The sequence below is a fragment of the Gopherus flavomarginatus genome, chromosome 23 (genome assembly GCF_025201925.1).
Source record: "Gopherus flavomarginatus isolate rGopFla2 chromosome 23, rGopFla2.mat.asm, whole genome shotgun sequence".
Classification (NCBI taxonomy): Eukaryota; Metazoa; Chordata; order Testudines; family Testudinidae; genus Gopherus; species Gopherus flavomarginatus.
The window spans coordinates 16598912-16619653 of NC_066639.1; the positions used below are offsets into that span (position 1 = coordinate 16598912).

The 20742-nt window shown below is 71.1% G+C and overlaps 1 protein-coding gene across 2 annotated transcripts; it reads right to left on the reverse strand.

The window, feature by feature from the left end:
* Window positions 1-911: 911 nt before the first annotated feature.
* TSC22D4 (TSC22 domain family member 4) lies at window positions 912-11680 on the reverse strand. 2 transcript variants are annotated; one of them, XM_050933325.1, is made up of 4 exons: window positions 10970-11680; window positions 10452-10606; window positions 5428-5479; window positions 912-1273 (listed from the first exon to the last, which is right to left on the reverse strand). In XM_050933325.1, exons 1-4 carry the CDS (start codon window positions 11513-11515, stop codon window positions 1088-1090), a joined length of 939 nt encoding a protein of 312 aa, XP_050789282.1. In that variant the 5' UTR covers window positions 11516-11680; the 3' UTR covers window positions 912-1087. The 2 variants fall into 2 exon arrangements, with proteins under 2 accessions (XP_050789282.1, XP_050789284.1); XM_050933327.1 differs by lacking the exon at window positions 912-1273 and adding an exon at window positions 3967-4878.
* Between the last annotated feature and the right edge of the window lie 9062 nt (window positions 11681-20742).

Consider the following 20742-nt stretch of genomic DNA (forward strand, 5'->3'; position numbering starts at 1 on the left):
TGACCTGTGACCTCTGACCTAGGCCAGGGAAGATGGTCATTTGGGGGGGACGCTGGGTGGCAGGGGAGTGCTGGGGTGCTGGGTGGGGGAGGAGAATCAGAAGGGCTGGGTTGCTGGGAGGGGAGGGCTGGGGGGCTGGCAGCGGGAGGGAAATCAGGGGGGCTGGGGAAGGGAACGCTGGGGAGGGGAATCAGGAGGGCAGGGCTGCTGGGGGGCCAGGGACGGGAGTGCTGGGGGAGGGGAATCAGGAGGGCTGGGTTGCTGGGGGGCCAGGGAGGGGAGCGCTGGGGGGCTGGCTGGGAGAGGGGAATCGGGAAGGCTGGGTTGCAGGGGAGCTGGGGGGCTGGCTGGGGGAGGAGAATCAGGAGGGCTGGGTTGCAGGGGGGCTGGGGAGGGGAGTGCTGGGGGGCAGGCTGGGGGAGGGGAATCGGGAAAGCTGGGTTGCAGGGGGGCCAGGGAGCAGAACGCTGGGGGGCTGGCTGGGAGAGGGGAATCGAGAAGGCTGGGTTGCGGGGGGGCTGGGGAGGGGAGTGCTGGGGGACTGGCTGGGAGAGGGGAATCGGGAGGGCTGGGTTGCTGGGGGGCCAGGGAGCAGAGCGCTGGGGGGTGCCTGGGAGAGGGGAATCGGGAGGGCTGGGTTGCAGGTGGGCTGGGGAGGGGAGTGCTGGGGGGCCGGCTGCAGGAGGGAAATGGGGAGGGCTGGGTTGCTGGGGGGCCAGGGAGCAGAGCGCTGGGGGGCTGGCTGGGAGAGGGGAATCGAGAAGGCTGGGTTGTGGGGGAGCTGGGGGGCTGGCTGGGAGAGGGGAATCGAGAAGGCTGGGGGGCTGGGGGAGGGGAATCGGGAGGGCTGCATTGTAGGGGGGCCGGGGAGGGGAGTGCCCCCTGGACGAAGGCGAGTGACGCCCCCTGCAGAGGTTCCCAGCTGTGTTTATTCCCACGCCCCATGGGGCCAGACAGACAGACGTGCCATAGTATGGAGGGGGATAACCCCCTGAATCCCCCCAACCACGCCACGGGCTGAGGGTCCTGGGGGGCGCGCGCGGAGGCCGATCTCCAGGCCCGGAGGCTGCTCCTGCCCCCCCACCCCCTAGCAGGCGGGACGGGGCAGGGGGGCCCCTGGGGCGCAGGGGGGCAGCAGGAGGGCGTCTCCCCTCGCCGTCCTCGCGAGCTGCCGCAGCTGGGCGCAGATGAAGCGTAAGAGGACGGACACGTCGCGCAGCAGGGCGGCCTCGGGGGGTCCCGGGTCCTGGGGGGCGACGGCCGGGACGGGGGCCTGGGCGGAGAGAGAGACACGGGGTGAGGTCGGGCTGGCGCGGGACTCGGCCCTTGCCGCCCCAGGGGATTCTGGGACGGATCCCCGGCGGGGGCAGGGACTCACCCTCCAGCACCGGACCCAGAGCAGGCCCAGAGCCAGGCCGGCCCCCAGCGCGGCCAGACGCACCCAGCGCAGCGGGACGCAGGGACAACGGCTCCGGGGGGGCTGGGACAGGGCCCCCCTCGGGCTGGGCACCGGCAGCCGCTCCCCGACACGGCACCGTGGGGGCTGGACCCGGCCCGGCGCCGACAACCCGGAGAGCAGGACCACCAGCACCCCCTGCACCCACATGGCAGCCAGGCTCCGCGGCCCCGAGCCCAGGGGTTCTAGGGTCTCCAGCCCCATTGTGAGGCGGGAGAGGAATCCAGCGATCCAAGGGGCTGTGGGTCGGGAGTGAGGGGCACCGGCAGGGCTGGGCTAGCAGGGGCTGCGGTTCGGGAGTGAGGGGCACCGGCAGGACTGGGCTAGCAGGGGCTGCGGGTCGGGAGTGAGGGGCACCGGCAGGACTGGGCTAGCAGGGGCTGCAGGTCGGGAGTGAGGGGCACCGGCAGGACTGGGCTAGCAGGGGCTGCAGGTCGGGAGTGAGGGGCACCGGCAGGACTGGGCTAGCAGGGGCTGCAGGTCGGGAGTGAGGGGCACCAGCAGGACTGGGCTAGCAGGGGCTGCAGGTCGGGAGTGAGGGGCACCAGCAGGGTCAGGAGTGAGAGGCACCAGCAGAGCCGGTGCTGGGAGGGGAGTGGGGGCTGGTGGCTTGGAGCAGGGGGGGCTGGGAGCCAGGACTCCTGGGTTCTCTCCCCGGCTCTGGGAGGGCAGTGGGGGCTGGTGGGTTAGAGCAGGGGGAGCTGGGAGCCAGGACTCCTGGGTTCTCTCCCCGGCTCTGGGAGGGGAGTGGGGGCTGGTGGGTTAGAGCAGGGGGAGCTGGGAGCCAGGACTCCTGGGTTCTCTCCCCGGCTCTGGGAGGGGAGTGGGGGCTGGTGGGTCAGAGCAGGGGGGCTGGGAGCCAGGACTCCTGGGTTCTCTCCCCGGCGCTGGGAGGGGAGTGGGGGCTGGTAGGTTAGAGCAGGGGGGGCTGGGAGCCAGGACTCCTGGGTTCTCTCCCCGGCTCTGGGAGGGGAGTGGGGGCTGGTGGGTTAGGGCAGTGGGGGCTGGGAGCCTGGACTCCTGGGTTCTCTCCCCGGCTCTGAGAGAGGAGTGGGGGCTAGTGGGTTAGAGCAGAGGGGGCTGGGAGCCAGGACTCCTGGGTTCTCTCCCCGGCTCTGGGAGGGGAGTGGGGGCTGGTGGTTAGAGCAGGGGGGCTGGGAGCCAGGACTCCTGGGTTCTCTCCCCGGCTCTGGGAGGGGAGTGGGGCTCGTGGGTTAGAGCAGGGGGGGCTGGGAGCCAGGACTCCTGGGTTCTCTCCCCGGCTCTGGGAGGGGAGTGGGGCTCGTGGGTTAGAGCAGGGGGGGCTGGGAGCCTGGACTCCTGGGTTCTCTCCCCAGCCTCGGGAGGCAACGGGGGGCTGGTGGGTCAGAGCAGGAATCGGGAGGGGGTCACCCTTTTTCTGTCACATTCTCCAAATCTCTTAGGGCCTCTCCCTCCCCGCAGCCCCCCACACCAGAAAGGCGATGTGGGGTCGGCATTGCCATGTGCAGGGAGGAGGACTCAGGGCCCGGGCTGAGCCTCCTCCACCCTCCTGCTACCTGTTACCCCAAAGATGCTTAATGACGGGGGGGGTACAGTCCCTGCCCGCCCCCCACGTGGGCTTCCAGCCGACATCCTGGCCGGTCCCCAGCCCAGGAACAAGACGCTCTTTATCCGCTGCCTCCCCCACCCCGGGGCAGCTGATGGTCAGTCCCCATTGTCCTGCCTCAGCTGGAACAGGGTGTCCGTGGGGGAGGGGGAGGAAGGGGGGGCCGGGAATAGAACAAACGTCTTTGTTCCCCCGGCTTCAAACGGCAACACCAAGTGTCCCGCCGCAGCTGGTTACCCGGGGACCCCTCGCCCGGCGCCGAGATGCGCCCACTGCTGGGGTGGGGCGACCGGTTACCCGGGGACCCCTCGCCCAGCGCCGAGATGCGCCCACTGCTGGGGTGGGGCGACCGGTTACCCAGGGACCCCTCGCCCGGCGCCGAGATGCGCCCACCGCTGGGGTGGGGCGACCGGTTACCCAGGGACCCCTCGCCCGGCGCGGAGATGCGCCCAGCTCTGGGGTGGGGCGGCCGATTACCCAGGGACCCCTTGCCCAGCGCCGAAATGCGCCCACCACTGGGCGGGGCAGGGCAGCCGATTACCCAGGGACCCCTCGCCCGGCGCCGAGATGCGCCCACCACTGGGGTGGGGCGACCGGTTACACAGGTACCTCTCGCCCAGCGCGGAGATGCGCCCAGCTCTGGGGCGGGGCGGCCGGTTACCTGCACAGCAGTTTAGGACAGGAAGTGGAGTGGAGCCGTGAACCACGGGCTCTGCTGGATTCTCCCTCTGTCCAGCTGACGTGGTCGGGGCGCAGCGGGCAGGATGGGGGCCCCTGGCTGGGATTTCGGGGCCTTACGCCCTGCAGGCTGGGCCGGGGCATTTCCCCAGCGAAAGGGATCAGGGCTGGAAGGTCAGACGGCACCAGAGCCCCCTGCTGGGCCCCCGCCCGGCGCCCCCGGCCCCCACACACAGACGCAGGCTCCACTGCTCCTGCTATTTTAATCACCTGAAATACTAGAAAAGTTCCTTTATTACAAATTATTACTATTGCCACCACCGTCCCGTCCCCCCCCCCGCGCCTCGGAGGCTCTCCGGCCACCCCATGGCCCCGGCCCCTTTGCCAACCTGGCCAACAGCCCCCCCAGCTAGTCCTGGGGTCCACCCTGTCCTGGCCACTCCAGTCCCTCTGCTTTGGGCAGAGCCACTCCCACCCCACGGAATTAAAGTCCCCACCCAGAGCCAGGAGTCCTGGTGCCCACAGCCCCCACTCCCCTCCCAGAGCTGGGGAGAGAACCCAGGAGTCCGGGCTCCCAGCCCCTGTGCTCTGACCCACCAGCCCCCACTCGCCTCCCAGAGCCGGGGAGAGAACCCAGGAGTCCTGGCTCCCAGCCCCCCTGCTCTAACCCACCAGTCCCCACTCCCCTCCCAGAGCCGGGGAGAGAACCCAGGAGTCCTGGCTCCCAGCCCCCTGCTCTGACCCACCAGCCCCCACTCCCCTCCCAGAGCCGGGGAGAGAACCCAGGAGTCCGGGCTCCCAGCCCCCCTGCTCTGACCCACCAGCCCCCACTCCCCTCCCAGAGCCGGGGAGAGAACCCAGGAGTCCTGGCTCCATCCCGTCCCCCAAGGCACGTGCTGTGTTAGTAGCCACCTCCCATCCAGCCAGGCCCCTGCAGCTCCCTTCACATGTGCGGGATCGTAGCGTGTGGTTGCCCCGGTGTGGGTCAGGCCGTGGGGCGGCGGAGCTGGGCCAGCTGCTCGGGGCTGGCCAGGGAGCGCAGGAGCCCGTTCTCCCACTCCAGGGCCGCATTGCGCTCGGCCAGCTCCCTGATCTGCTCCCGCAGCACCTCCACCTCCTCCCGTACCGCGAACATCAGGTGGCTCTTCACCAGGTCCTGGGGGGCAGGGATGGGGGTCAGCGCCTGGAGCCACTCCGCTCCAAGACCCGGGGGGAACCCAGGCGTCCGGGCTCCCAGCCCCCCTGCTCTGACCCACCAGACCCCACTCCCCTCCCAGAGCCGAGGAGAGAACCCAGGAGTCCTGGCTCCCAGCCCCCCCTGTTCTAATCCACCAGCCCCCACTCCCCTCCCAGAGCCGGGGAGAGAACCCAGGAGTCCTGGCTCCCAGCCCCCCCTGCTCTAACCCACCAGCCCCCACTCCCCTCCCAGAGCCGGGGAGACAACCCAGGAGTCCTGGCTCCCAGCCCCCCCCTGCTCTAACCCACCAGCCCCCACTCCCCTCCCAGAGTCGGGGAGAGAACCCAGGAGTCCTGGCTCCCAGCCCCCCTGCTCTGACCCACCAGCCCCCACTCCCCTCCCAGAGCAAGGGAGAGAACCCAGGAGTCCTGGCTCCCAGCCCCCCTGTTCTGACCCACCAGCCCCCACTCCCCTCCCAGAGCCAGGGAGAGAACCCAGGAGTCCTGGCTCCCAGCCCCCATCACTCACCATGGCCTGTTCGATCTTGTTGTCAATGGCGATCATGCTGCTGCCTGAGCCGCTGCGGGGCAGAGAGACAGGGACTGAGAGACAAAATTATATGGCCTGGTGCCCCTCAAGCCCGACCCACAGCCCCTGACCCAGCCAGCGCCCCTCACTCCCGACCCGCAGCCCCCAGCCCCGCCGGCGCCCCTCACTCCCGACCCGCAGCCCCGAGCCCCACCAGTGCCCCTCACTACCGACCTGCAGCCCCGAGCCCCGCCAGTGCCCCTCACTCCCGACCTGCAGCCCCCAGCCCCGCCAATGCCCCTCACTCCCGACCCGCAGCCCCCAGCCCCGCCAATGCCCCTCACTCCCGACCCGCAGCCCCCAGCCCCACCAATGCCCCTCACTCCCGACCCGCAGCCCCGAGCCCCACCAGTGCCCCTCACTACCGACCCGCAGCCCCCAGCCCCACCAATGCCCCTCACTCCCGACCTGCAGCCCCGCCAGTGCCCCTCACTCCCGACCTGCAGCCCCCAGCCCCGCCAGTGCCCCTCACTACCGACCCGCAGCCCCCAGCCCCACCAATGTCCCTCACTCCCGACCCGCAGCCCCGAGCCCCACCAGTGCCCCTCACTCCCGACCCGCAGCCCCCAGCCCCACCAATGCCCCTCACTCCCGACCTGCAGCCCCGCCAGTGCCCCTCACTCCCAACCTGCAGCCCCCAGCCCCGCCGGAGCCCCTCACTCCCGACCCGCAGCCCCCAGCCCCGCCGGTGCCCCTCACTCCCGACCCGCAGCCCTCTGCCCCGCCGGTGCCCCCTCACTCCCGACCCACAGCCCCGTCGGTGCCCCTCACTCCTGACCCACAGCCCCCAGCCCCGCCAGTGCCCCTCGCTCCCGACCTGCAGCCCCCAGCCCCGTCGGTGCCACTCACTCCCGACCTGCAGCCCCGCCAGTGCCCCTCACTCCCAACCCGCAGCCCCCAGCCCCGCCGGTGCCCCTCACTCCCGACCCGCAGTCCCCAGCCCCGCCAGTGCCCCTCACTCCCGACCCGCTGCCCCCAGCCCCGCCGGTGCCCCTCACTCCCGACCCGCAGCCCTCTGCCCCGCCGGTGCCCCCTCACTCCCGACCCACAGCCCCGCCGGTGCCCCTCACTCCCGACCCGCAGTCCCCAGCCCCGCCGGTGCCCCTCACTCCCGACCCGCAGCCCTCTGCCCCGCCGGTGCCCCCTCACTCCCGACCCACAGCCCCGTCGGTGCCCCTCACTCCTGACCCACAGCCCCCAGCCCCGCCAGTGCCCCTCGCTCCCGACCTGCAGCCCCCAGCCCCGTCGGTGCCACTCACTCCCGACCTGCAGCCCCGCCAGTGCCCCTCACTCCCAACCCGCAGCCCCCAGCCCCGCCGGTGCCCCTCACTCCCGACCCGCAGTCCCCAGCCCCGCCAGTGCCCCTCACTCCCGACCCGCAGCCCCCCACCCCACCAGTGCCCCTCATTCCCGACCTGCAGCCCCGCCAGTGCCCCTCACTCCCAACCCGCAGCCCCCAGGCCCGCCGGTGCCCCTCACTCCCGACCCGCAGCCCCCAGCCCCGCCAGTAACCCTCACTCCCGACCTGCAGCCCCGCCAGTGCCCCTCACTCCTGACCCGCAGCCCCCAGCCCCGCCAGTGCCCCTCGCTCCCGACCTGCAGCCCCCAGCCCCGCCGGTGTCCCTCACTCCCGACCCGCAGCCCCCAGCCCCGCCGGTGCCCCTCACTCCCGACCCGCAGCCCCCAGCCCCGCCGGTGCCCCTCACTCCTGACCTGCAGCCCCGCCAGTGCCCCTCACTCCCAACCTGCAGCCCCCAGCCCCGCCGGAGCCCCTCACTCCCGACCCGCAGTCCCCAGCCCCGCCGGTGCCCCTCACTACCGACCCGCAGCCCCCAGCCCCGCCGGTGCCCCTCACTACCGACCCCCAGTCCCCAGCCCCGCCGGTGCCCCTCACTCCCGACCCGCAGTCCCCAGCCCCGCCAGTGCCCCTCACTCCCGACCCGCAGCCCCCAGCCCCGCCAGTGCCCCTCACTACCGACCCCCAGTCCCCAGCCCCGCCGGTGCCCCTCACTCCCGACCCGCAGTCCCCAGCCCCGCCAGTGCCCCTCACTCCCGACCCGCAGCCCCCCACCCCACCAGTGCCCCTCATTCCCGACCTGCAGCCCCGCCAGTGCCCCTCACTCCCAACCCGCAGCCCCCAGCCCCGCCGGTGCCCCTCACTCCCGACCCGCAGCCCCCAGCCCCGCCAGTACCCCTCACTCCCGACCTGCAGCCCCCAGCCCCGCCAGTACCCCTCACTCCCGACCTGCAGCCCCCAGCCCCGCCAGTGCCCCTCACTCCCAACCCGCACCCCCCAGCCCCGCTGGTGCCCCTCACTCCCGACCCGCAGCCCCCAGCCCCGCCAGTGCCCCTCACTCCCGACCTGCAGCCCCGCCAGTACCCCTCACTCCCGACCCGCAGCCCCCAGCCCCGCCAGTACCCCTCACTCCCGACCTGCAGCCCCCAGCCCCGCCAGTGCCCCTCACTCCCGACCTGCAGCCCCGCCAGTACCCCTCACTCCTGACCTGCAGCACCAGACATGGCCGTGACATCCTGGCACTTTACACCACAGGAAACCAGCTCCCCAAATTGGGCTTTTTGCCTCCAATGGTGCCTCTGCCCCCCAGAACTCCGCAAAATCTGCCCTAAAGGACCCCAAAGTCACTCCAACACCTGGGCTGGGACGCCCCGACACTGCGCCCCTAAACCTCACACCAAAGTCGTACTGAGCCCCCCCAAACTCCCCCTGAGCCCCCGAACCTTGTCCAACTCAACCCCCCAAATACAGCCTGACACCACTGCCCGGCCCCTGCACTCACCGACCCCTGAGATGCTGCCCCCCCAACAAGGCGCAGCCTGGCCAGGACCCTGCCCCCCAGGGGGGCACCCCCGAGCCTCTCCCCTCCTGCCCCCCGGTACCTGTGGAAGATGAGCAGCAGGGAGAGCAGGGTTTTGTCAATGTCTCGGCGCCCGCCGCCCGGCCGCCCCCGGCTCTGGGGCCCCTGGGTCCCCGGCTTGGCCCGGGCAGGGGACGTGCCCCGGGAGGGGGCCGGGGAGGCACAGCCCCGGCGCCGGGAGCGGGCAGGGTCCCCGGTGTCCGGGAGGGCGCAGCACCCACAGCCGCGGGGCTCCCGCTGCGCCTCGAAGGAGCTCACCCGGGACTTGACCGAGATGCCCGGCAGCTCCAGCGCCATGGGACCCTCCGGAGCCCGATTCCCTGAGCCACCGGGATCCCAGCCGGGGGGGTTGGGGCAAAGGGACCCCGGCTTGCAAGGGAGGCAGACGCTGAGGTGCCCGGCTCCGCTGTGGCACCACCACCCGGCTGCTCTGCCAGCCAGCGCTGCCCAGCCCACGGTCATTCACTCCCATTGGCTAGGCACCACCCCTCCAAGCACCCCCCTTCCCTGGAGGTGGGGGGACTGCCCACATGGGGCGCATGGCACCATGCCCAGCTGGCTGTTGCGAACGCCTCCTGTGCTCTTCCCACCAGCCCCCACTCCCCTCCCAGAACCGAGAGAGAACCCAGGAGTCCTGGCTCCCAGCCCCCCTTGCTATGACCCACCAGCCCTCACTCCCCTTCCAGAGCCGAGAGAGAACCCAGGAGTCCTGGCTCCCAGCCCCCCCTGTTCTAGCCCACCAGCCCCCACTCCCCTCCCAGCGCCGGGGAGAGAACCCAGGAGTCCTGGCTCCCAGCCCCCCCTGCTCTAACCACCAGCCCGCACGCCCCTCCCAGAGCTGGGGAGAGAACCCAGGAGTCCTGGCTCCCAGCCCTCCTGCTCTAACCCACCAGCCCCCACTCCCCTCCCAGCGCCGGGGAGAGAACCCAGGAGTCCTGGCTCCCAGCCCCCCCTGCTCTAACCACCAGCCCGCACGCCCCTCCCAGAGCTGGGGAGAGAACCCAGGCATCCTGCTCGCCCCCCCTCCCTTTAATCCCCACCAGGTAGCTAATTTAAGGATCTGTTGCCACCTAGTGGCGAGTGGTGACATAGCGCCCCCCCAGCCCTGCCGGTGCCCCTCACTACCGACCCACAGCCCCTGCTAGCCCAGCCCTGGGCCCCCCCAGCTCTGCTGGTGCCCCTCACTCCTGACCCGCAGCCCCTGCTAGCCCAGCCCTGGCCCCCCCAGCTCTGCTGGTGCCCCTCACTCCCGACCCGCAGCCCCTGCTAGCCCAGCCCTGGGCCCCCCCAGCTCTGCTGGTGCCCCTCACTCCCGACCCGCAGCCCCTGCTAGCCCAGCCCTGGGCCCCCCCAGCCCTGCCGGTGCCCCTCACTCCTGACCCACAGCCCCTGCTAGCCCAGCCCTGGGCCCCCCCAGCTCTGCCGGTGCCCCTCACTCCCGACCCGCAGCCCCTGCTAGCCCAGCCCTGGGCCCCCCCAGCCCTGCCGGTGCCCCTCACTCCCGACCCGCAGCCCCTGCTAGCCCAGCCCTGGGCCCCCCCAGCTCTGCTGGTGCCCCTCACTCCCGACCCGCAGCCCCTGCTAGCCCAGCCCTGCCCCACCTCAGCTCCACCTGTGCCCCTCACTCGTGGGCTCTGCTGGGAGCACTGGGGGCAGTTTGTTATTGTAGGGTCTCTCAGTGGCAGCAGGACTGTACAGGCCACCTTGGTAGTGTTGGGGGGCTTTGGGAGCACTCGCTCGTTATTGTAGGGTCTACCAAAAGGAAGGTTCAACCCGTGCAGAGGTTTGTTGTTGTAGGGTCTCCCCAATGTGCTTCCCTGCCCCCCACTCTGCACCCCCCTTCCCTGCTGCCGGGATCCCTCCCCGATTCCCCCCACCCCGTATCCATGAGGCACTACTGAGTCACATCCGCTGCCAGCCCTTCAAATGCAACTTCCCCCACTCAGCTTCCTTCCTCTTCCACTGAGCACGTCCGCCCCCCAGGCCTGCACCCTGCAGCTCCCTGCCCACCACCCCAAAACCCACTCCTCGGCCAACCAGGAAGTCCCGCCCTCCACCAGGCGCAGGAGACAGGAACTCCTGCCTCACCTTTCATCGTCGCTGTCCTGGTGGCCCCCCATAGCGAACATGGAGCGGGCCAGGCTGAGGTGGCCTCCAAAGGGGTCTGACCCCCTCCGGACGGGGCTCCCTTCCCGGAAGAACGGGGGGGCCGGGGATGAGGGGCGGGAGCCTCGGGGTGGCACCTGGGGAGGAGAGCCAGATTTAGACATGGGGCCTGTCCCCTCTGGGATGTGGCACTGGCTGGCTATGGGGTGAGATGGAGACATGGAGGAGAAGAGTTAGCAGCTGCAGGGGGGTCAGGGCTCAGAAATTCCCACAATGCATCTCACCACATTATAGCACAGGAGAGGGTGGTCCTCACCCCCAATAATCCTCAGCCCTGCCGGCATCCAGTGGCAGGGTGTTCCGCAGGTCAACGCTACCCCAAGCAGGTCTTTGGAAGGGGAGTGACATGGCACCCAAGGGGCTGCCCCACCACAGTCCCTCCTCAGCCACTCACCCCCAACCAAGTCCCCGAAGGAACCCAGTTGTCCGGGCCCCCTTACCTTGTGCCTTTCCTCCACCTCCCTCCGGATGCGCTGGGCGAGGCTGTGAGGCAGCAGCAGCTCTTCGACCCCTAGGCTCGGCTCCGCAGTGGCCCCATGGCTGTGAGCTCTGCCCCCGGGTGTCCTGTCCCCGCTCCCCAGCGAGTGGGGCAGATGCTCGCTGGGATGGGCCATGCCCTGGGAGTGGCCGAGCCCACTTGGCGGCAGGAGGCTGGAGTAGCCGTGGGGCTTGGGCAGCAGCCCAGCCAGCTCCAGGCGGGAGTCGAGGGACTGTGGGTGCCGGGGGGTGCCCAGGAGCCGCCCCACGGCCTGGAGCTCGGGGTCATGGTCGTAGAACTCCAGGCAGGTCCAGCGGCCCCGTTTGAAGGGCTCGCCCGGGCCCTGGTCCAGCTTCACCAGGCGGAAGCGGGAGGCGGCGCCGGGCGGCCCGTTGCGTGGCGCGGCCGCGTCTTCTGGTGGCTCCACGGCGGGCGGTGCCACCGGCGGCTCGAACTCACTGGTGATGCTGGTGATCTGGAAGCTGCTTTTCTTCCGGGCACCGCTCATGGTCCCCGTGCCGGCTCACCGGGGCTGAGGCTGTGCCGGGCCTGTGCCGGGGTCTCCGGCCAGACAGAGAGCCGGGGGCGGTGACATCCCCGCAGGCGGCACAGCAAATAGCGGGCTATGGTGCCCCCCGATTGTAGCTCACCTGCAGGTCAAAGGTCACAGGGAAGGTCAAGGGTCACAGGGCAGTATTGGGGGCTCCAGGCACCCCAGCCCCCCACCGCAAAGAGGGAGCAGGGCAGGGCTGGAAAGTTCCCTGAAGTTGGAGGCAGGGTGGGGGGGATGCCTCAAGGGGCAGGATCCCGGGGAAAGGGGGGCACGTCTGGGGGGGGCTGAGTTCTCTCTTCTCTGCCCTGGGGCCGCCCCGACTCGGGCTAGACCCGCCGCCTGTTGACAAGTCCCCGCTCCAGGAAGTCCAACCCCCGCCCCGACCAGCTGACAGGTCCCCCAAGCCCCGCCCCCACCCCTCCCGGCCAGCTGACAGCTCCCCTCAAACCCCGCCCCCTCGCGGCAAGATCCCCTCAAACCCCGGCCCCGCCCTCTCCGCCGCCACGCCCCATCCCCTCAAACCCGGGCCCCGCCCCCACCGCCGCCACGCCCCCTGGCGGCCAGGGGAAAGCTCCTCCCCCGGCCCGGCCCGAATGCTCGCTACACCCCGCCCCGTTAACCCCTTCCCCGCCGCAGCTCCCCGTCCACACCCCGTTACCCCCTTCCCCACCGCCCCGTTAACCCCTTCCCCGCCGCAGCTCCCCGTCCATACCCCGTTACCCCTTCCCCCCCCCGCCGCGTTACCCCCTTCCCCCCGCCCCGCCCCATTAACCCCTTCCCCGCCGCAGCTCCCCCGTCCACACCCCGTTACCCCCTTCCCCCCCCCGCCCCGTTAACCCCATTCCCCGCCGCAGCTCCCCCGTCCACACCCCGTTACCCCCTTCCCCCCGCCCCGCCCCGTTAACCCCTTCCCCGCCGCAGCTTCCCCGTCCACACCCCGTTACCCCCTTCCCCGCCGCAGCTCCCCCGTCCACACCCCGTTACCCCCTTCCCCCCCCCGCCCCGTTAACCCCATTCCCCTCCGCAGCTCCCCCGTCCACACCCCGTTACCCCCCTTCCCCCCGCCCCGCCCCGTTACCCCCTTCCCCTCCGCAGCTCCCCCGTCCACACCCCGTTACCCCCTTCCCCCCGCCCCGCCCCGTTAACCCCTTCCCCGCCGCAGCTTCCCCGTCCACACCCCGTTACCCCCTTCCCCACGCCCCGCCCCGTTACCCCCTTCCCCGCCGCAGCTCCCCCGTCCATACCCCGTTACCCCCTTCCCCCCCGCCCCGCCCCATTAACCCCTTCCCCGCCGCAGCTCCCCGTCCATACCCCGTTACCCCTTCCCCCCCGCCCCGCCCCGTTAATCCCTTCCCCGCCGCAGCTCCCCGTCCACACCCCGTTACCCCTTCCCCCCCGCCCCGCCAATCCCTTCCCCGCCGCAGCTCCCCCGTCCACGCCCCGTTACCCCCTTCCCCCCCCCCGCCCCGTTAACCCCTTCCCCTCCGCAGCTCCCCCGTCAATACCCCGTTACCCCCTTCCCCCCCCGCCCCATTAACCCCTTCCCCTCCGCAGCTCCCCGTTCACACCCCGTTACCCCCTTCCCCCCGCCCCGCCCCGTTAACCCCTTCCCCGCCGCAGCTCCCCGTCCATACCCCGTTACCCCCTTCCCCCCGCCCCGCCCCGTTACCCCTTCCCCGCCGCAGCTCCCCGTCCATATCCCGTTACCCCCTTCCCCCCCGCCCCGCCCCATTAACCCCTTCCCCGCCGCAGCTCCCCGTCCATACCCCGTTACCCCTTCCCCCCCGCCCCGCCCCGTTAATCCCTTCCCCGCCGCAGCTCCCCGTCCACACCCCGTTACCCCCTTCCCCCCCGCCCCGCCCCATTAACCCCTTCCCCTCTGCAGCTCCCCCGTCCATACCCCGTTACCCCTTCCCCCCCGCCCCGCCCCGTTAATCCCTTCCCCGCCGCAGCTCCCCGTCCATACCCCGTTACCCCTTCCCCCCCGCCCCGCCCCGTTAATCCCTTCCCCGCCGCAGCTCCCCCGTCCACACCCCGTTACCCCCTTCCCCCCCCCGCCCCGTTAACCCCTTCCCCGCCGCAGCTCCCCCGTTCATACCCCGTTACCCCCTTCCCCCCGCCCTGCCACATTAACCCCTTCCCCTCCGCAGCTCCCCCGTCCATACCCCGTTACCCCCTTCCCCCCCGCCCCGCCCCGTTAACCCCTTCCCCTCCGCAGCTCCCCCGTCCATACCCCGTTACCCCCTTCCCCCCCGCCCCGCCCCGTTAACCCCTTCCCCTCCGCAGCTCCCCCGTCCATACCCCGTTACCCCCTTCCCCCCGCCCCGCCCCGTTAATCCCTTCCCCGCCGCAGCTCCCCTGTTCACACCCCGTTACCCCCTTCCCCCCGCCCCGCCCCGTTAACCCCTTCCCCGCCGCAGCTTCCCCGTCCACACCCCGTTACCCCCTTCCCCACCGCCCCGCCCCATTAACCCCTTCCCCTCTGCAGCTCCCCCGTCCATACCTCGTTACCCCCTTCCCCCCGCCCCGCCCCGTTAACCCCTTCCCCTCCGCAGCTCCCCCGTCCATACCCCGTTACCCCTTCCCCCCGCCCTGCCACATTAACCCCTTCCCCGCCGCAGCTCCCCCGTCCACACCCCGTTACCCCTTCCCCCCGCCCTGCCACATTAACCCCTTCCCCTCTGCAGCTCCCCTGTTCACACCCCGTTACCCCCTTCCCCCCGCCCTGCCACATTAACCCCTTCCCCTCCGCAGCTCCCCCGTCCATACCCCGTTACCCCCTTCCCCCCCCGCCCCGCCCCGTTAACCCCTTCCCCGCCGCAGCTCCCCCGTTCACACCCCGTTACCCCCTTCCCCCCCCGCCCCGCCCCGTTAACCCCTTCCCCTCCGCAGCTCCCCCGTCCACACCCCGTTACCCCCTTCCCCCCCGCCCCGTTAACCCCTTCCCCGCCGCAGCTCCCCCGTCCACACCCCGTTACCCCCTTCCCCCCGCCCCGCCCCGTTACCCCCTTCCCCCCCGCCCTGCCACATTAACCCCTTCCCCTCTGCAGCTCCCCTGTTCACACCCCGTTACCCCCTTCCCCCCCGCCCCGTTAACCCCATTCCCCTCCGCAGCTCCCCTGTTCACACCCCGTTACCCCCTTCCCCCCCGCCCCGTTACCCCCTTCCCCGCCGCAGCTCCCCCGTCCATACCCCGTTACCCCCTTCCCCCCCGCCCCGCCCCGTTACCCCCTTCCCCGCCGCAGCTCCCCCGTCCACACCCCGTTACCCCTTCCCCCCCGCCCCGCCCCATTAACCCCTTCCCCCCCGCCCCGTTAACCCCTTCCCCGCCGCAGCTCCCCTGTCCACACCGCGTTACCCCTTCCCCCCCCGCCCCGTTAACCCCTTCCCCCCCGCAGCTCCCCCGTTCACACCCCGTTACCCCCTTCCCCTCCGCAGCTCCCCCGTTCACACCCCGTTACCCCCTTCCCGCCCGCCCCGCCAGTTAACCCCTTCCCCCCCGCAGCTCCCCCGTTCACACCCCGTTACCCCCTTCCCGCCCGCCCCGCCAGTTAACCCCTTCCCCTCCGCAGCTCCCCCGTTCACACCGCGTTACCCCTTCCTCCGCCCCGCCCCGTTACCCCCTTCCCCTCCGCAGCTCCCCCGTCCACACCGCGTTACCCCTTCCCCCGCCCCGCTCCGTTACCCCCTTCCCCTCCGCAGCTCCCCCGTTCACACCCCGTTACCCCTTCCCCTCCCCGCCCCGTTAACCCCTTCCCCGCCGCAGCTCCCCCGTCCACACCCCGTTACCCCTTCCCCCCCGCCCCGCCCCATTAACCCCTTCCCCTCTGCAGCTCCCCTGTTCACACCCCGTTACCCCCTTCCCCCCCGCCCCGTTAACCCCATTCCCCTCCGCAGCTCCCCTGTTCACACCCCGTTACCCCCTTCCCCCCCCGCCCCGTTACCCCCTTCCCCGCCGCAGCTCCCCCGTCCATACCCCGTTACCCCCTTCCCCCCCACCCCGCCCCGTTACCCCCTTCCCCGCCGCAGCTCCCCCGTCCACACCCCGTTACCCCTTCCCCCCCGCCCCATTAACCCCTTCCCCGCCGCAGCTCCCCCGTCCACACCGCGTTACCCCTTCCCCCCCCGCCCCGTTAACCCCTTCCCCCCCGCAGCTCCCCCGTTCACACCCCGTTACCCCCTTCCCCTCCGCAGCTCCCCCGTTCACACCCCGTTACCCCTTCCCCCGCCCCGCCCCGTTACCCCCTTCCCCTCCGCAGCTCCCCCGTTCACACCCCGTTACCCCCTTCCCCCCCCGCCCCGTTAACCCCTTCCCCTCCGCAGCTCCCCCGTCCATACCCCGTTAACCCCTTCCCCTCCCCGCCCCGTTAACCCCTTCCCCGCCGCAGCTCCCCCGTCCACAACCCGTTACCCCTTCCCCCCGCCCCGCCCCATTAACCCCTTCCCCTCTGCAGCTCCCCTGTTCACACCCCGTTACCCCCTTCCCCCCCCGCCCCGCCCCGTTACCCCCTTCCCCTCCGCAGCTCCCCCGTAAATACCCCGTTACCCCCTTCCCCCCCGCCCCGCCCCGTTAACCCCTTCCCCTCCGCAGCTCCCCCGTCCATACCCCGTTACCCCTTCCCCCCGCCCCGCCCCGTTAACCCCTTCCCCTCCGCAGCTCCCCCGTTTATACCCCGTTACCCCCTTCCCCCCTGCCCCGCCCCATTAACCCCTTCCCTGCCGCAGCTCCCCCGTTCACACCCCGTTACCCCTTCCCCCCGCCCTGCCACATTAACCCCTTCCCCTCTGCAGCTCCCCTGTTCACACCCCGTTACCCCCTTCCCCCCGCCCTGCCACATTAACCCCTTCCCCTCCGCAGCTCCCCCGTCCATACCCCGTTACCCCCTTCCCCCCCGCCCCGCCCCGTTAACCCCTTCCCCGCCGCAGCTCCCCCGTCCATACCCCGTTACCCCCTTCCCCCCCCGCCCCGCCCCGTTAACCCCTTCCCCTCCGCAGCTCCCCCGTTCACACCCCGTTACCCCCTTCCCCCCCGCCCCGCCCCGTTAACCTCTTCCCCTCCGCAGCTCCCCCGTCCATACCTCGTTACCCCCTTCCCCACCGCCCCGTTAACCCCTTCCCCTCTGCAGCTCCCCTGTTCACACCCCGTTACCCCCTTCCCCCCCCGCCCCGCCCCGTTACCCCCTTCCCCTCCGCAGCTCCCCCGTTAATACCCCGTTACCCCCTTCCCCCCCGCCCCGCCCCGTTAACCCCTTCCCCTCCGCAGCTCCCCCGTCCATACCCCGTTACCCCTTCCCCCCGCCCCGCCCCGTTAACCCCTTCCCCTCCGCAGCTCCCCCGTTTATACCCCGTTACCCCCTTCCCCCCTGCCCCGCCCCATTAACCCCTTCCCTGCCGCAGCTCCCCCGTTCACACCCCGTTACCCCTTCCCCCCGCCCTGCCACATTAACCCCTTCCCCTCTGCAGCTCCCCTGTTCACACCCCGTTACCCCCTTCCCCCCGCCCTGCCACATTAACCCCTTCCCCTCCGCAGCTCCCCCGTCCATACCCCGTTACCCCCTTCCCCCCCGCCCCGCCCCGTTAACCCCTTCCCCGCCGCAGCTCCCCCGTCCATACCCTTACCCCCTTACCCCCGCCCCGCCCCGTTAACCCCTTCCCCGCCGCAGCTCCCCCGTTCACACCCCGTTACCCCCTTCCCCCCCGCCCCGCCCCGTTAACCTCTTCCCCTCCGCAGCTCCTCCGTCCATACCTCGTTACCCCCTTCCCCACCGCCCCGTTAACCCCTTCCCCTCCGCAGCTCCCCCGTCCACACCCCGTTACCCCTTCCCCCCCGCCCCGCCCCATTACCCCCTTCCCCTCCGCAGCTCCCCCGTCCACACCCCGTTACCCCCTTCCCCCTGCCCCGCCCCGTTAACCCCTTCCCCTCCGCAGCTCCCCCGTCCACACCCCGTTACCCCCTTCCCCACCGCCCTGCCACATTAACCCCTTCCCCGCCGCAGCTCCCCCGTTCATACCCCGTTACCCCTCCCCCCGCCCCGCCCCGTTAACCCCTTCCCCGCCGCAGCTCCCTCGTTCACACCCCGTTACCCCCTTCCCCCCCGCCCCGCCCCATTAGCCCCTTCCTCGCCGCAGCTCCCCCGTCAATACCCCGTTAACCCCTTCCCCCCCGCCCCGCCCCATTAACCCCTCCCCCCGCCCCGCCCCGTTAACCCCTTCCCCGCCGCAGCTCCCTCGTTCACACCCCGTTACCCCCTTCCCCCCCACCCCGCCCCATTAGCCCCTTCCTCGCCGCAGCTCCCCCGTCAATACCCTGTTAACTCCTTCCCCCCGACCCGCCCCATTAACCCCTTCCCCTCTGCAGCTCCCCCGTCCATACCCCGTTACCCCCTTCCCCCCCCGCCCCGTCCCGTTAACCCCTTCCCCTCCGCAGCTCCCCTGTTCACACGCCGTTACCCCCTTCCCCACCTCCCCGCCCCATTAACCTCTTCCCCTCCGCAGCTCCCCCGTTCACACCCCGTTACTCCCTTCCCCACCTCCCCGCCCCGTTACCCCCTTCCCCACCGCCCCGTTAACCCCTTCCCCTCCGCAGCTCCCCCGTTCATACCCCGTTACCCCGTTCCCCGCCCCATTAACCCCTTCCCTGCCGCAGCTCCCCCGTCCATACCCCGTTACCCCCTTCCCCCCCGCCCCGCCCCGTTACCCCCTTCCCCTCCGCAGCTCCCCCGTTCATACCCCGTTACCCCCTTCCCCGCCGCCCCGCCTCATTAACCCCTTCCCCTCCGCAGCTCCCCCGTTCACACCCCGTTACCCACTTCCCCACCGCCCCGCCCCGTTAACCCCTTCCCCTCCGCAGCTCCCCCGTCCATACCCCGTTCCCCCCTTCCCCCCGCCCCGCCCCGTTAACCCCTTCCCCTCCGCAGCTCCCCCATCCATACCCCGTTAACCGCTTCCCCACCGTCCCACCCCATTAACCTTTTCCCTTCCACAGCTCCCCCGTCCATACCCCGTTACTCCTTCCCCTCTGCAGCTCCCCCGTCCACACCCCGTTACCCCCTTCCCCTCTGCCCCGCCCCATTAACCCCTTCCCCTCTGCAGCTCCCCCGTCCACACCCCGTTACCCCCTTCCCCTCCGCCCCGACCCATTAACCCCTTCCGCTCTGCAGCTCCCCGTCCATATCCCGTTACCCCCTTCCCCACCGCAGCGCCCCATTAACCCCTTTCCCACCGCAGCTCCCCCGTCCACACCCCATTACCCCCTTCTCCTCCGCAGCTCCCCCGTCCACACCCCGTTACCCCCTTCCCCACCGCCCTGCCCCGTTAACCCCTTCCCCACCACAGCTCCCCCGTCCATACCGTTACCCCTTTCCCTGCCGTCCCAGCCCCACCCTGTTAACCCCTTCCCTGCCATCCCATCCCTGCCCCGTTAATGCCTTCCCTGCCACCCCACCCCTGCCCCATTAACCCTTTCCCTGCCACCCTGCTCCTGCCCCATTAACCCCATGGGGAGGCACAGACTAGAGGGCTCCATCCTGCACTCCATGGGGGGCATAGATCGGAGGGGCCCATCGTGTACTCCAATGGGGGGCACAGACCGGAAGGGTCCACCCTGCACTCCACTGAGGGGGGCACAGACCGGAGGGACCCATCGTGTACTCCAGTGGGGGGGGGCACAGACCAGAAGCACCTCCCCACCATGCCTCTGGTCGCCAGCCCCGAGAAGGGAGGAACTTATGAACAGCTTGCTCCCCACTCTTCAGAAATTCCCTCCTGGGGATATAAGCTGGGCGGCCCCATGGCTGACACTCAAGACAGACCAGGCCCCAGCAGAGGTAAGGGTATCTGGGGATGGGGAGGGAGATTGGCATGGGTTGCCCAGGCATTGAGCCACATAACAAGCCACCCCACCCCAGAGGTGGCTGCATCTCAGCACCAGGCGAGGGGTCCCCAGGTAACCGGTCGCCCCGCCTGAGAAGTGGCCACATCTCAGCGCCGGGCGAGGGGTCCCTGGGTAACTGGCTGCCCCACCCCAGAGGTGGCTGCATCTCCGCGCCGGGCGAGGGGTCCCTGGGTAACTGGCCGCCCCGCCCCAGAGGTGGCCACATCTCAGCACCGGGCGAGGGGTCCCTGGGTAACTGGCTGCCCTGCCCCAGAAGTGGCCGCATCTGCGCCTGGTGCTGGGTGATGTATGAGCTCTGACAGTGGCCTCAGCTGCTGGCTCCAACCCTGCTCAGTCCATGAGTCGGGAAATGCACTTTCCATGTTCCAGGCACTAAGGACACATGGTTCCCACCCCCCCACCCCCAGGCACTTTACAGGCTCAGGAGATCTCTGGGCGGGGGTCGAATACAGTTCAGCCAGCAGCCCATGGCTGGAGGGGGAAGATTGAGGGGCACCAGCAGAGCTGGGGGGAAGCCCAGGACTCGGCTAGCAGGCCTGTGGGTCGGGAGTGAGGGGCACCGGCAGGGCTGGGGGCTGCAGGTTGGGAGTGAGGGGCACCGGCAGGGCGAGGGGGGCTGCAGGGTGGGGGGGCTTCAGGTCGAGGGTGAGGGGCACCAGGAGGGCAGGGGGGCTGCAGGGCGGGGGTGAGGGGCACCAGCAGGGCAGGGGGGCTGCAGGGCGGGGATGAGGGGCACTGGCAGGTCGGGGGGGCTGCAGGTCGGGGATGAGGGGCACCCACAGGGTGGGGGGGCTGCAGGTCGAGGGTGAGGGGCACCGGCAGGGCAAGGGGGCTGCAGGGCAGGGATTAGAAGCACTGGCAGGTCAGGGGGGCTGCAGGTCGGGGGTGAGGGGCACCGGCAGGTCAGGGGGGCTGCAGGTCGGGGGTGAGGGGCACCAGCAGGGCGGGGGGGCTGCAGGGCGGGGATGAGGGGCACCGGCAGGGCGGGGAAGCTGCAGGGCGGGGATGAGGGGCACCCACAGGCTGGGGGGGCTGCAGGGCGGGGGTGAGGGGCACCGGCAGGGTGGGGGGGGCTGCAGGTCGGAGGTGGCTGCAGGGCGGGGGTGAGGGGCACCGGCAGGGCAGGGGGGCTGCAGGGCGGGGATGAGGGGCACCAGCAGGGCGGGGGGGCTGCAGGGCGGGGATTAGAAGCACTGGCAGGTCAGGGGGCCTGCAGGTCGGGGGTGAGGGGCACCGGCAGGGCGGGGGGGCTGCAGGGCGGGGGTGAGGGGCACCGGCAGGGCGGGGA

Bases quoted from the DNA above. Each gene is read 5' to 3' on its own strand.
- TSC22D4 (XM_050933325.1), bottom strand. From the start codon at position 11,515: ATGAGCGGTGCCCGGAAGAAAAGCAGCTTCCAGATCACCAGCATCACC. The intron at 10,607-10,969 runs GTAAGGGGGCCC...TCTCCTCCCCAG, and splicing joins AGGTGGAGGAAAGGCACAAG to GTGCCACCCCGAGGCTCCCG. The intron at 5,480-10,451 runs GTGAGGCAGGAG...TCTGCCCCGCAG, and splicing joins CAGGACAGCGACGATGAAAG to CGGCTCAGGCAGCAGCATGA.